The 14,753-nt window shown below is 43.9% G+C and overlaps 1 protein-coding gene across 1 annotated transcript; it reads left to right on the top strand.

The window, feature by feature from the left end:
• The first annotated feature begins 577 nt into the window (after positions 1-577).
• On the top strand, positions 578-9,105 carry LOC119968174 (gap junction beta-4 protein-like). Its single transcript, XM_038801174.1, has 2 exons — positions 578-732; positions 6,996-9,105. Exon 2 carries the CDS (start codon positions 7,024-7,026, stop codon positions 7,768-7,770), a length of 747 nt encoding a protein of 248 aa, XP_038657102.1. The 5' UTR covers positions 578-732; positions 6,996-7,023; the 3' UTR covers positions 7,771-9,105.
• The last annotated feature ends 5,648 nt before the right edge of the window (positions 9,106-14,753 follow it).

Here is a 14,753-nt window from a genome sequence, read left to right as displayed (position 1 = left end):
GCCTATTTTTTAAAATCTCATCTGGTTCACTAATCCTCTTGCAGGTAAAGAAACCTGCCCTCCTGACCGCTCTTAAACACCCTCTGAACAAGCCACTTAGATATATCAAATGAAACTGGACGGGCCCACCCGCCATCGACCAAGGCACTGGAAATGCCTTCACTGTCACTCCCTAACAGCATTGTGGGTGTACCTACATGTCTGAGGCTGCAGCAGCTCAAGAAGGCAGCTTCCCACCAGGGGCAACAAGCGATGGGTAATAAGCACTGTCCTAGCCCACATCCCATAAACGAATAACACAAAAAAATAGTCCCAGTAAATCAGCCGTTTTGAGCCTTGCCACTGAAGACTTCTGCAATTTGTTGTTGGCAAAATAGGAACTTAAGTCTTCAACACTTAAAAGCCACAGGCATATGGCTGCTTTCCAAAGACAATAGAAAAGCCATTCTAAGTGCTGTGGAGTTTAAACCCCAGGGAATCATCTCATGCTAATGACACCTTGCTTGAAAATGTACAACGTAACAGAAAACATCTCCTATCCTTTGCCTTGACACTTACAGATGCGATTACCCCGAGACACACCCATGGAAAAATGCGGGTTAGTAATATGAGTAAAACTGAAACTCAGCCAAAGCATTATCAGGGGTGCGGGGATTGTTGGAATCACTTCAGTTTTCAACTAATCCTGTGTCTGAGTGAGGTTGTGTACAAGGGAGGCTGCTGAATTCGATGGTAAGTTTTTTGAGCAAACTTTCTGGTGTGTATACCCGCGCTTCCACTTCTTTTTCTGTCCAAATCGGACATAGAATGAGATAGACAGGATGAGCCGTCTTTCCAGTCCAGATCTTTGTTTCAGCTGCTGTTGTAGGTTCTTTTAAACTCCATTACTTCAGCCTTTACAGGATGAGTTACGGAAGTAAGTGGCGCAGGGAAGATTTATATCTTACACGACTCACAGTGTCTGATCGGCGTTTTAAAAATATCCAGCCCCAAAAACTGGGCTGTTCGGTGAACCATGAGTGAAGTCTGTACACCTGGAAGTGTACATGCAATTAATTAACAATGAAGTATCTCCCGAGTCACAAAGAAATGTCAAGCGCATGAAGGCTTTTGCCCTCTTTTAACTCTGTTTTTTTACATAACAACATTTTGCTGCAGGGGTGTGGAGTGCTAATTAAAGACAGGTTCGGTCAGAGAAGTCTCTTGAAACTGGATCAGGGATTGACGATGATAGATAGGAGCATAAAACTCCAGCCGACCATCTCTCCATGAGATACTGGACTCACCGTGTTAACATACTGTGCAAATAGTATTGAAATGTATATTTTTTCAAGGGATTCCCCTGCCTGGTAGTCTACCAGTTCAAGTCATTATTTCGGTGTATATTTGATGGGGAAACGATGACAGATTGCTGCATAAGTTATTATTGATTGCTTCATTGTATTTTAGTTTAAAATGACCTAAAACAAAAAGCACTTTAAGAGAAAGCTCTCGAGCAGTCTGCTACAAACTAGAGGCATTCTGATCACTAACATGATGGCGCAGTTTTCGACCTAATTTTGAACCAACTAAAATGCGACCAACTATTTGGCATCAGCCCTTTAATTGATGGAGCTGAATGAACCTTTCCTGAAAGTGTTTTCTCTGTACTTTGGTAAACGCAGATTGCAGACCATCAAGACCATAAAAAGAGTCTGGTATCTGGCAATGCTGCATTAACACTAGCTGACATGGAGATTGTGTGTATTCCCTTTTGAATCAGCAATGAATTGAGAGGCTGTAATTTAACTTTGGCCTGGAATACAGGGTTTTTGTTGAACCAGAAAATCAAATGTGCTGGATGGGTTAGGAGACTTGAATGCAGCTGTTGATTTTCTCAATAACACTCAATATATTGCCAATCAAAACCCTCTTGCTGAAAGGCATACTTGGTGCGTGAAGGAAACACCCTTTGATTGTCTTTCTCTCTTTCCCTCGAGATTAGGGCAGCACGGTAGCATGGAGGTTAGCATAAATGCTTCACAGCTCCAGGGTCCCAGGTTCGGTTCCCGGCTGGGTCACTGTCTGTACGGAGTCTGCACGTCCTCCCCGTGTGTGCGTGGGTTTCCTCCGGGTGCTCCGGTTTCCTCCCACAGTCCAAAGATGTGCGGGTTAGGTGGATTGGCCATGCTAAATTGCCCATAGAGTCCTAAAAAAGTAAGGTTAAGGGGGGGTTCTTGGGGTACGGGTATAGGGTGGATACGTGGGTTTGAGGAGGGTGATCATTGCTCGGCACAACATCGAGGGCCGAAGGGCCTGTTCTGTGCTGTACTGTTCTATGTTCTATGTTCTATTGTAAGAAGTCTTACAACACCAGGTTAAAGTCCAACAGGTTTGTTTCAAACACGAGCTTTCGGAGCACGGCTCCTTCTTCAGGTGAAGGAGCCGTGCTCCGAAAGCTCGTGTTTGAAACAAACCTGTTGGACTTTAACCTGGTGTTGTAAGACTTCTTACTGTGCTCACCCCAGTCCAACGCCGGCATCTCCACATCATGGCTATGTTCTATTGATCTCTCACCGCTTGTTGAGAGTTTATTTCGACATTAATTTAATTGTGTAAGATCTGATCTGGTTCCCACAGCTGCCAGTGTCTCTACGAAACGTAGAAAGCCCCTATATCGGGAAAAGGACGTTGGTTTGTCACAGTCACCATTGACGTCAATTACATTGCTGCGTTTAAACCATATTGAGTACTCAACTATTTAAGGAAGTTTAAATAGCTGCTCAATTCATGTTCTATGTTTCACATTATTTACGGGATGTGTGCAATGCTGGCTCAGCCAGCATTTTTTGCCCATCCCTCGTTGCCCTTCAGAAGGTGGTGGTGAGCTACCTTCTTGACTTGCTGCAGTCCCTAAGGTGAAGGTATACCCACTGTACTGTTAGGGAGGAAGTTCCACGATTTTGACCCAATGACAGTGAAGGAACGGAGATATATTTTCAAGTTAGGATGGTGAGTGACTTGGAGGGGAACTTCCAGATGGTGTTGTTCCCAGGTATCTGCTACCCTTATCCTTCAAGTAGCAGTCATGGGTTTGAAAAGTGCTGTCTGAGCAGCCTGAATGAGTCCTTGCAAGTGCAGCAGGGTAGCATGGTGGTTAGCATCAATGCTTCACAGCTCCAGGGTCCCAGGTTCGATTCCCGGGTGGGTCACTGTCTGTGTGGAGTCTGCACGTCCTCCCCGTGTGTGCGTGGGTTTCCTCCGGGTGCTCCGGTTTCCTCCCACAGTCCAAAGATGTGCGGGTTAGGTGGATTGGCCATGCTAAATTGCCCGTAGTGTCATAAAAAGTAAGGTTAAGGGGGGGGGGGGTTATTGGGTTACGGGTATAGGGTGGATACGTGGGTTTGCGTAGGGTGATCATTGTTCGGCACAACATTGAGGGCCGAAGGGCCTGTTCTGTGCTGTACTGTTCTAAGTCTAAGTCAGTTTGTTTATACACAGACGGCGGAATTATCCAACGGCGGGATCCTCCAGTCCACTAGCAGCACACCCACGCCTGCGGGGTTCCTGACAGCGTGGGGTGGCCACAATGGGAAACCCCATTGGTCGGTTGCGGGAACAGAGAATTCCGCTGCCGGCGGGAGCATTTCATGCCGGAAAACGCGGCTGGCAGACCAGTGAATCTCATCCCGATGTTTTTCAAATTAGCATCACTGACTGGGCTAAAATCTGTTGCCCACCTCGAGAACTGAGTGGCTTTCTTGGCCATTTCAGAGGCCAATTAAGAGTCAGCCACACTGCTGTGGATCTGGGCCCACATATAGGCCAGATTGGGACCACAGATTTCTTTCCGTAAAGAAGGGCATGAGTGAGTGAACCAGGTGAGTCTTAATGACAATAGTTTCATGGAAATCATTAGACTTTTAATTCCTCATTTATATTGAATTCAAATTTCGCCATCTGCAGTGGTGGGGTTTGAATGTTACCCTGGGTCTCTGGTTCACTAGTCCAGTGACAATGCCACTACCCCCATTGCGTCCCCTATCTACATTAATCTTCATTCACCAAAACATGACACACCATCTATCCCCCAACACCCACCAGCCCTGCAATGGTAAAAGCTTCAAGATTTCAACTATCCGGCTGCACGTACCACTGTGCATAGCAGGTAAGACGTGTTGGCACCAACCTGCCTTGCCCACTACAAGCAGCAGAGACTGTATTGGAATCTGAACCAAAACAAACTGAATCGAAAATGGAATGAGATATACCTTCCATGTAGATGAGGATGCTGGTAAGCAAGGACAAAGCCCATGACCTATCACTCAAAGAAACATTAAAGTTTCAATGTCCTGCAGCACATTCATCATTATTTAACCTTTAGTATAATGGTTGTCTGGTAGGAGTAGGCTTAAGAGTACACAGCAAATAGCTTTAGAAGTAGGTGTGTGCACCTTTCATTCCATTCACCACCCATTGGGTTTATTGACCTTTGAAAGGCCTAACCAACCCTGTTTGTATATATCACCAAAGCACTAACAGCTTATTCATTTCTTTTCAGAATATAGTGACAGGAACAGGCCCTGTCCCTTAAACTGTTCTGTCATTCAATTAGATCATGGCTCATTTATATTTTAACATCTTTCCACCTTAGATTGATAATTCTAACCTTTAATATTTTTGCCAAACAAAACCCCCTCCCTTCTGGAGAAAGGGCTCCCATTACCTGTGCACCTAGCTTTATGTTTTATACTGCGCCCCATGTGCCTGTCTCCCCCACCACAAGGAATAATTATCACTGTCTACAAATCAATTCCTTCAATCTCCGTACAGTACCTCCATTGTTTCACTCCTTAACCTTCTGTGTTGAGAGAAATAGGAAGCTCATCTTTACAACTTGTCCTTATAATTTAACATTTTTCCACCAATGCGTCATTCCAGATTGCAGTGCCAAGAACGAATTGCATTGCTTTAAATGGAGTCTAATCAGAACATTATCTCGAGAGAGCTTGAATTAAAGAAAGAGGATCATTTCATTTGTAAGGGTTAATAGTCCACTGCCTTTTCAATTATCTTTTTATACCGTCCGCTGATGTTTATAGGCGTCAGGACTTGGACTTCAGAATCTCTTCGCCTCCATGGTTCCTATTGCTCTCCATTTATAAAGTAAACCAATCTACTGTGGAAGGTCTGAAGTGGATGACCTCCACTTTCCCCATATTGAATTCCCTCTGGCTTGGCTTAGAACATAGAACATAGAACAGTACAGCACAGAACAGGCCCTTCGGCCCTCGATGTTGTGCCGAGCAATGATCACCCTACTTAAACCCACGTAACCCGTATACCCGTAACCCAACAATCCCCCCCCATTAACCTTACACTACGGGCAATTTAGCATGGCCAATCCACCTAACCTGCACATCTTTGGACTGTGGGAGGAAACCGGAGCACCCGGAGGAAACCCACGCACACACGAGGAGGACGTGCAGACTCCACACAGACAGTGACCCAGCCGGGAATCGAACCTGGGACCCTGGAGCTGTGAAGCATTGATGCTAACCACCATGCTACCGTGAGGCCCTACCGTGGCTTTCACCCACTCTCTTGATCTAGCAATGTCCTTTTGCAACTTCCTGCCCCCATCATGACTATTTACTGTGCCATTGAACTCGTGTGGTCAGAAACCTCGGATATATTTCTTCTTCTCGTTTGTAATGCTTTGTGCTCCCCCCCCCCCCCCCCCCCCCCCCCCCCCCCCCCCCCCCCCCCACCCCCCCCCCCCCCCCACCCCCCCCCACCCCCCCACCTCTGAACATGATTTCACAACAAAGAAGAAATATTGGCATCTCCAAGCAGGGCAATCAAAAGGCTGGCACATAATGCTTTGAGTCTTTGATGATCTCTGTAGAAAACAAAAGCGGTTGACACGCTTACTCCACACCGTTTGTTTTTCCTCTATTTGTGCATCACCTCTCTTCGCTGACACTCCTCTCTTCCTGGCTGTTCCACCTCTTGGTGGCTCCTTCCTTTGTCACACAGCCTTGTTCCTCATCAATGTGTAAGGTGCATTTCTTGTTAAGATTAATTTGCACTGATTGAAACTCAAGTAGCAGCACTTCAACAGTAAAAATGTTGTCTCAAACTCAGCCCAATCCTCAAGCCCCAACTTGGTTATCCAGGTGCAACTTATTATCATATAATGTTATCAAGAAAAGTGAAAATCTCATTTTTATGTAGATGCTAATATCTATTTGTGTCATTTTATTCATGATTTGCTTGATTATAGATGTTTGAATGAATTCAGTGCTTAACTCTTATTCCTGTTTGAGAAGCTACCCAGCTCCATTAATCCATGATTAGAATGTTGATTTTTATTTTAAATCCTGGATCCACCATAGTCTTTCCTCTTTGTGTACTTCCCTATCTCTCAACATCTTTGCAAACACAACAGAACCAAAGCTAGAGTTTAGAGATCTCCTTCATCTGTTGCACCCCACACACTTTCCGCTGCCACAACATAGACCAATACTCTGAAGGTGAAGACGACAGAGAGCCAGATCCTAGGTAGATGCTGCGTGTGAGGCAATGTTTTTGCTGCACCATCTCATTTTCCTCGGCACCCTGGAGAAGATTCTAATCTCATTGCTTTGCGTTGGGCTCAAGTCAAAGCCTGAAGGGTGAACAGACTCACTGAAAGAAACTTGAACTGAGCTCACCCAGTGCAAAGTTGATACGATTGGACCTCTTGCCTGTTTGTGCGTCGCCCACTATTACTTTTAATTGGTACCAGTGCAAAGTAAAATTGGGCCAGCATAAAATGGGCAGTCGACCGAACCATGGTGGTTTGTTACTCGGCATGAATTCAGTTAAAATTGTCCACCATCCTGTGTTTCGGGTTTCGCTGTGCCACCCATTCTGTTCGCCAGTATTAATATTTCATCATTCATGCTAACTGGTTAATCAAGATGAAGGGGTAAAAAGCAATTGTTATATCTTTTGATTTTTTTTTGTCTTAGATTGGTGAGTTGACAAATTCGAGGTGCAATGGACTGGGGGACACTGCAAGGTGTGCTCAGCGGTGTGAATAAATATTCAACAGGATTTGGACGGATCTGGCTCTCTGTCGTCTTCATCTTCAGAGTATTGGTCTATGTTGTGGCAGCGGAAAGTGTATGGGGTGATGAGCAGAGTGACTTTGTCTGCAATACCCTTCAACCTGGATGTCCAAACACTTGCTATGACCATTACTTTCCCATCTCCCACATTAGGCTTTGGGCTCTGCAACTAATCTGTATCACCACACCTTCACTCTTGGTTGTCTTACATGTGGCCTACCGAAAAGAGAGGGAGAGGAAGCACAGATTAAAGTATGGACAGAATTGTTCAAACCTGTACAAAAACACAGGGAAGAAGCGTGGTGGGCTCTGGTGGACCTATTTGTTCAGTCTGATATTTAAAACTGGCTTTGAAGTCGGTTTCTTGTATGCACTTCACCATATTTATAATCGCTTTGATTTGCCGCGTCTTGTCAAGTGTTCCATGTTCCCCTGCCCAAATGTGGTTGATTGTTTCATCGCCAAACCAACTGAGAAAAAGATCTTCACATACTTCATGGTTGGAGGGTCAGCTCTTTGTGTTATCTTGAACATTTCGGAAATGGTTTACCTCATTTTCAAACAGTGCTTTCGCCGTTGCAACAGAAAACGGACAAAGGAAATGAGCATGTCAAAGGCAAGACGAAATTTGATTCAGAACGGCATTAGTCTACAGGAGTACAACAACAAGGCCTGATGACCAATGTTGCAAACCAATCTCAAAATCATTATCAATTACACACCTTGGAATAGCTTAACATGAACACAATCTGCTTGGTGTTTTCATCAATAGGAGATAGCATGCCAGTGAACAAATAGAAATAAGAGGGCAAGTACTGGCATAGCCACCTGTATCAGAGTGGCTAAGAATGAATAATATTCACACCAAATTCAGCATCATTTTCATCTTTCTACATCTGTTGATTTGTTTTTCATTTGTAACCTGGCATTGTGAGCAAGCACAACTGCAGCTTCAACACAGTATTTAGGACAAATGTTTGCGTTATCGCCAACTCAGTCAGGTTTTTAAATCCATGTATTTACGCTGTTATACCAAAGACATGACACCATTGAAAGGAAGGAACATTATTGGAGTTTGCATCATCATCAGACCAGCAGAGACATGAATGAGGTTACAGGACACCACCATTGAACAAGCAATGATATGGACAGAGCCTATTCATTAGTGAACAGGCGATCAAGGATCTGGGCCAAATAGAATAAAGGAACATGAGTACAGCACATATCAGCACTCGGGCAGAACAAGTGAAGGGCAGAACGGACATTACCACTGCAGGAGTGGGAGTTGTGGTACTAGAACCATGAGCTGGAATGTATTTAGCCAAGAAGAATAACTGCTTAAGAGATATTGAACTATCACAAGGAAATGGACAAGTATTGTGAATGATTCCGAGTCATTCATGTGTGACTTTCATGAAATAATGGACAAAATTACATCACCTGATGTGTAAAATGGAAAAGCAATCACAGAAAACTTGGTGAGCTAAAAATGGGACCTGACTCGGTCCTATTAATTGATGGGCCTTATTGTAAGCGAACACAGCTTCACAAGGTGATTCCAAACCACCTGTAAAAAAAGTCAACATTTCAAGCATTAAGAACAGAACTTTACTTAGATAATGGCCATTAAATGTGACTACATAATTTCAGCACAAACAATCTAAGTGCCATCATTCTTATGGGACTCTAAACCAAGGCCCTATCTGCTCTTTCAGGTTGTTTAGCACAGGGCTAAATCGCTTGCTTTGAAAGCAGACCAAGCAGATCAGCAGCACGGTTCGATTCCCGTAACAGCCTCCTCGAACAGGCGCCGGAATGTGGTGACTAGGGGCTTTTCACAGTAACTTAATTGAAGCCTACTCGTGACAATAAGCGATTTTCACTTTTCACATGAAGGATTCTATGGCAGCATTGCAAAGAAGAGCAGGGTACTTAAACCTGCTCGGTATTTACTCCTCAATCAAAATGATAGAAACAGATTTTGTGGTAATTATTAAATTTGTACATCTTGCTGCGCAGTATCCAAATCTTGCATTTCCTACATTGCAATAGTGAATATACTTTAAAGATATTTTGTGGGGTGTAAAGGGCAACAGGTCATGAAATGTGCTATATAAGTGCAAATAGTTCTCTTTTTTTTTCCTTAATTAAGAAAAGTGGCATTGAACATTTTGTTCAAGATTCAGAAAGTGCCATTATTGACTATTTGGAAACATTTATGGGAGTAGCCCAAGAGGCAATGAAAGAGTATTGTGCCTTGATGAACTGATGAAAGGCCCAGTATGGAAATAATTCAGTGCTTACAAGTCCCCATGAGAATAGAGAACATGCAGAGTAGTTTAGCAGCCAATTCTTATTCAGTTGTGAGAAATATAAAATGACCTGCATATTCACTATTGGCAGTTTTACACTGTCACATGAAGAGCCCCGAGCTCACAATGTACTTTGATCTGTCTTCTCCTTTGAGTTCTATAATTATTAACATTAAGAGGATGTAATGCTTTGAAGCGGTGGCACAATTTCAAACCAGCACATACATAAGGATATCAGGAATGTGCACTGGCTGCAGAAACAACTGAAATTCTGCTGTGTATGACTCATGTTGCCGTACTGCCTGCAGACAGTGGACATTGCAATTTTAATCAAAATGTTTCTGTGTTTTTCTATTTCTTTTATTTAATCATACACAGAATGTGGACATCACTGGCAGAGCCAGAATTTATTCCCTAACACTTAACTGAGTGGGTTGCAGGGTATTTCATAGTCAACCAGGGACTGGTTTAGCTCACTTGGCTAAATCGCTGGCTTTTAAAGCAGATCAAGCAGGCCAGCAGCACGGTTCGATTCCCGTACCAGCCTCCCCGGAGAGGCACCGGAATGTGGCGACTAGGGGCTTTTCACAGTAACTTCATTGAAGCCTACTCGTGACAATAAGCAATTTTCATTTCATTTAATTTCACATTTCAACGAATCTGGAGTCAAACATAGACCAGACTGTTTAAGGACAGATGTTCTTTCCTGAGGGCATTAATGAATGGAAGGGGATTTTTCATGGCCACAATTACTAATACAAGCTTTCTTAGTTCCAATTTTGAACAAAAATTTACTAGATTTAAATTGTCCATGCTATGGTGGAATTTGAACCCATGCCACTGGGTCATTACCCATGCTGTCTGGATTACTAGCGCAATAACCAAATTCTGTTTAGCACAGCACTAAATTGCTGGCTTTGAAAGCAGACCAAGGCAGGCCAGCAGCATGGTTCAATTCCCGTAACAGCCTCCCTGAACAGGTGCCAGAATGTGGCGACTAGGGGCTTTTCACAGTAACTTCATTTGAAGCCTACTTGTGACAATAAACAATTTTAGGGGCTGGTTTAGCTCACTGGGCGAAATCGCTGGCTTTTAAAGCATAGCAAGCAGGCCAGCAACACGGTTCGATTCCCGTACCAGCCTCCCCGGACAGGCGCCGGAATGTGGCGACTAGGGGCTTTTCACAGTAACTTCATTGAAGCCTACTCGTGACAATAAGCGATTTTCATTTCATAACCATAACCCGGCCAGTCCCTTACCATTGGATTTATTTGAAGACATGTGCCATAGTATAGCCACATCTACAGTGTGGGCCCTTAATCACGGTGCAGAAATTCGAGATTATTGCAGCCTTCAAGTGACTTCTGCTGTGTTTTCCTGGGACCTCAGCACTGCCTCACCAAAAATGCTGAACAACTAAGTAACATAGCTCCCTTCTCATTAAAATCAATGCCACACCGACTTGACTGTATTAATGCAATTGTAACCTTTGCAGTCACTTACACCGTAACAGTGTCGCATTGAAGTGCTTGGTATCAGTAAACAATTCAATCACTTATCGGGGTTGCCTGAAAGTAAACACTTTTACTGATTTTTACGATGAAATTGGTTGCAACCTGAAGCCTCAATGAAATAATAAAACAAATGATTTGACAGACAGGCTTGCACTGATTTCTTCCAACTGGTGTTATTTTTATATTAATATTTATTGATCTTTTACATGGACCATGGATTGTGATCATGAAATGTGGCCAGTATGCTGCATTTCATGAAATAACCCGATGCCTATATTATTTATTTATTTATACTATGATTTCAGTGCAAACGTCAAATTAAACTTGACCTGATATTCTGTCTTTACAGACTGCAACCCATGTCCATGTTAACAGAATGGAGCCAATACTCCTGCACCTTTCCCGATTTAAAAAAACCCATTGTTCCCTTTTTAACAAGTCGCAGCACCTCAGCTGAGTATCAGACTTTAGCCATGCCATTCCTATCCACTGTTATGCCCACTGCAGTGTACTATAAGTATCTTTCAGCACTTCCTCATGCATTCAGCACCAATACAGTATCACCATTGAAGCAAAATGCAGCTTGTAGATAATACCAGTCAGTTCACACTGCCATTCTATGGATTCATCCATTCAGAACCACAGCCATTTAGTAAAGCCAATTATCCTATGCACATTGTATCATGCACACTCGATACTATGAACATGATACGTCAACATGTTGCACCTACATGATAATTCACTAAAGAAATTGCCATGCTTAACTATGCAACACGGGTTGTAGTGGCTCAAGAACATAAATGTAAATCATGGGATCTGGAAGGGAAAGGATGTAACTATCCATCAGTAGATCTTGCCTCCCAATTAAGGGCTTACATCTGTATCTAAAAGTGTCCATTCAAGCTTCATGTCAAAGGAAGGAGATTGCCCTCAAGTACAAATATGAGACGCTGTAAAGGCAAAAAATCTCAAAAATAACGTCTTGAGTTATTTTTTTCTGTCTTATCATTTTACATGTTACATCTTATATATTAATACCTTTGTCTGCATATTATGAAGAAAACAAAATAAATATGTTTTAAATACATGATCAGGAGTTGCAAACAGAATTTGTTTTTTGGTCAACCAGAAAGCTATCCATCATGTCTCAGAGTCTCCAACCGAGCTCCTGAGAATTCGAGATAAAAGCAAATTACTGCGAATGCTGGAATCTGAAACCAAAGCGAAAATGCTGGAAAATTTCATCAGGTCTGGCAGTATCTGTAGGGAGAGAAAAGAGCTAGCGTTTCGAGCCCAGATGACCCTTTGTCAAAGCTAAAATATGTAGAAAGTGGGAAATATTTATATTGTGGGCTGAGAGAATGAAAGATGAGTCATAGCCACAGAAACCAAGGCAACAGACTGCTATTGGGCACAGAAATCAAGGGGAAAGAGTGCTAATGGCAAACCCCAGAGAAATCAAAAGGTGTGAAAGGCCAAACCCCAGAGAAACTAACATCAGATGGTAAACTGTGACAGATGTAGATGTGGGGTCGGGGAAGAGGGAAGTAAAAGGGAGAGAAGGTAAGGAATGGGGGATAAGATGGCGGAGTGGTGGAAATATATAGAAACAAAGACAAGAAAGAAAGAAATGGTAAAATACAGTTAAAGTGAAATGGAATGGAAACAAAGGGGTCGAGGTGGGGCAGAGATAATAATCTGAAGTTGTTGAAGTTGATGTTGAGACCGGAAAGCGTGCCTAACCGGAAGATGAGATGCTGTTCCTCCAGTTTGCGTTGAGTTTCACTGGAACATTGCAGCAGGCCATGGACAGACATGTGGGCATGGGAGCAGCATCTTGTGTTAAAATGACAAGCAACGGTAAGGTCAGGATCCTGAATGCGCACAGACTTAAGGTGCTCAGCAAAGCAATCACCCAGTCTGTGTTGGGTCTCTCCGATATAGAGGAGACCACATTGGGAGCAGTGAATGGAATAGGCCAAATTGAAAGAGGTGCGAGTGAAACGCTGCTTAACCTGGAGTGTTTTGGGTTTGAGATGCTAATCATGGAAGAGGTAAAGAGGTGGGTGTTACCCTTCCACGATTGCATGGGAAGGTGCCATGGGAGATGGGAGAGGTGTTGGGTATGGTGGAGGAGTGGACTAGATTATCTCGGAGGGAACGGTCTCTGCAGAATGCTGACAGAGGGAATGAAGGGAAGATGTGTTTGGTGGTGGCATCATGCTGGAGTTGGCAAAAATGGAGGAGGATTATGCTTTGCATACGGAGGCTGGTGGGGTAAAATGTAAGAACGAGGCGGACTCTCTCCTTGTTTTGGGAGGGAGGGGGGGGTGTGGGTAGTGGCATGGGAGATGGACCGCATGCTGTTGAGGGCTCTGTCAACAACTGTAAGTGTGAAATCACGGTTGAAGAAGAAGGAGCATATTTTCAAAGCACCATTTTGGAAAGTGGCATCGTCGGAACAAATGCGACGGAGGCGAAGGAGTTGAGAGAAAGGGATGGAGTCCTTACAGGGTGTAGGGTGGGAAGAGCTGTAGTCCAGATAGCTGTGGGAGTCAGTGGGCTTGTAGGGGATATTAGTGGATAGTCTATTGCCGGAAATGGACACAGAAAGATCAAGGAAGGGAAGGGAAGTGTCTGAGATGGACCAGGTGAAAGTGATGGAGTGGTGGAAACTGGAAGCAAAGTTGATGAATATTTCCAGGTCTGGACGAGAGCATGAAACAACACCAAAATAGTCATCAATGTATCGGTAAAGGAGTTGTGGCAGGGGGCCCAGATAGGCCTGGAACAAGGAATATCCCACATACCCCATAAAAAGGCAAACGTAGCTGGGACCCATGCAGGTACCCATTGCTACACCTTTGACTTGGAGAAAATGGGATGAGTTAAAGGAGAATTATTGAGAGATAGAACGGGTTCAGCCAGATGGAGGGGAGTGTGGTGGATTGGAATTGTCCATGCCTCTTTTCAAAAAAGAAGCAATAGGCTGTCAGGCCATCCTGGTGTGGGATGGTGATGTAGAGGGATTGCACATCCACGGTTAGGGCTCGCAAACTGGAAGCTGTCAAGATGACGCAGGGCACCAGAGGAATATCGGATGTCGGCGGGGAAGGAATTGACCAGAGGAGTGAGGATGTAGTCAAGATAATTCCTGAGAATTCTACGCAGATAAAATTGCCTTCTCATTTGCACATGCTTTTGGCATAGAGACATCCCTGACTTCATATTTCATCCACAGTGTTTAGGCCTGGGTTGATAACAGTTAAGGTTTAGGGGAGTTACCATTGACCAGGCAATGAATTCTAACAGCCATAAAATATTGTGGTTACAAGGGCAGGGCAGAGGTTGGGAATTCTGCAGCGAGAAATTCACCTCCCATCTCCCCAAAGCCTGTCCACCATCTACAAGGCAACGAGCCAGGAGTGTGATGAAATACTGTCCATTGTCTGGATGAGTGCAGCTCCAATAACACTAAAGAAGCTTGATGCCTTGCAGGACAAAGCCTGAATAGCAGCCCATCCACCATATTCAACACTGACTCCCTCCACCACCAACACACAGTGGCAACAGTGTGTACCATATACAAGATGCACTGCAACAGCTCATCCAAATCTCAAATCTCCACCACCTGGAAGAATCCCTATCCCGTACCAGCCTCCCCGGACAGGCGCCGGAATGTGGCGACTAGGGGCTTTTCACAGTAACTTCATTGAAGCCTACTCGTGACAATAAGCGATTTAAAATTTTAAAATTTAAAAGCAACAGATGCATGGTAACCCCTCCATCTGCTAGTTCCCCTCCAAGCCACACACCATCGTCACTTAGAACTA

The sequence above is a fragment of the Scyliorhinus canicula genome, chromosome 1 (genome assembly GCF_902713615.1).
Source record: "Scyliorhinus canicula chromosome 1, sScyCan1.1, whole genome shotgun sequence".
Taxonomy (NCBI): Eukaryota; Metazoa; Chordata; class Chondrichthyes; order Carcharhiniformes; family Scyliorhinidae; genus Scyliorhinus; species Scyliorhinus canicula.
The sequence above is the reverse complement of the archived record's forward strand: the minus strand, read 5'-3'. Positions and strand labels throughout refer to the sequence as shown.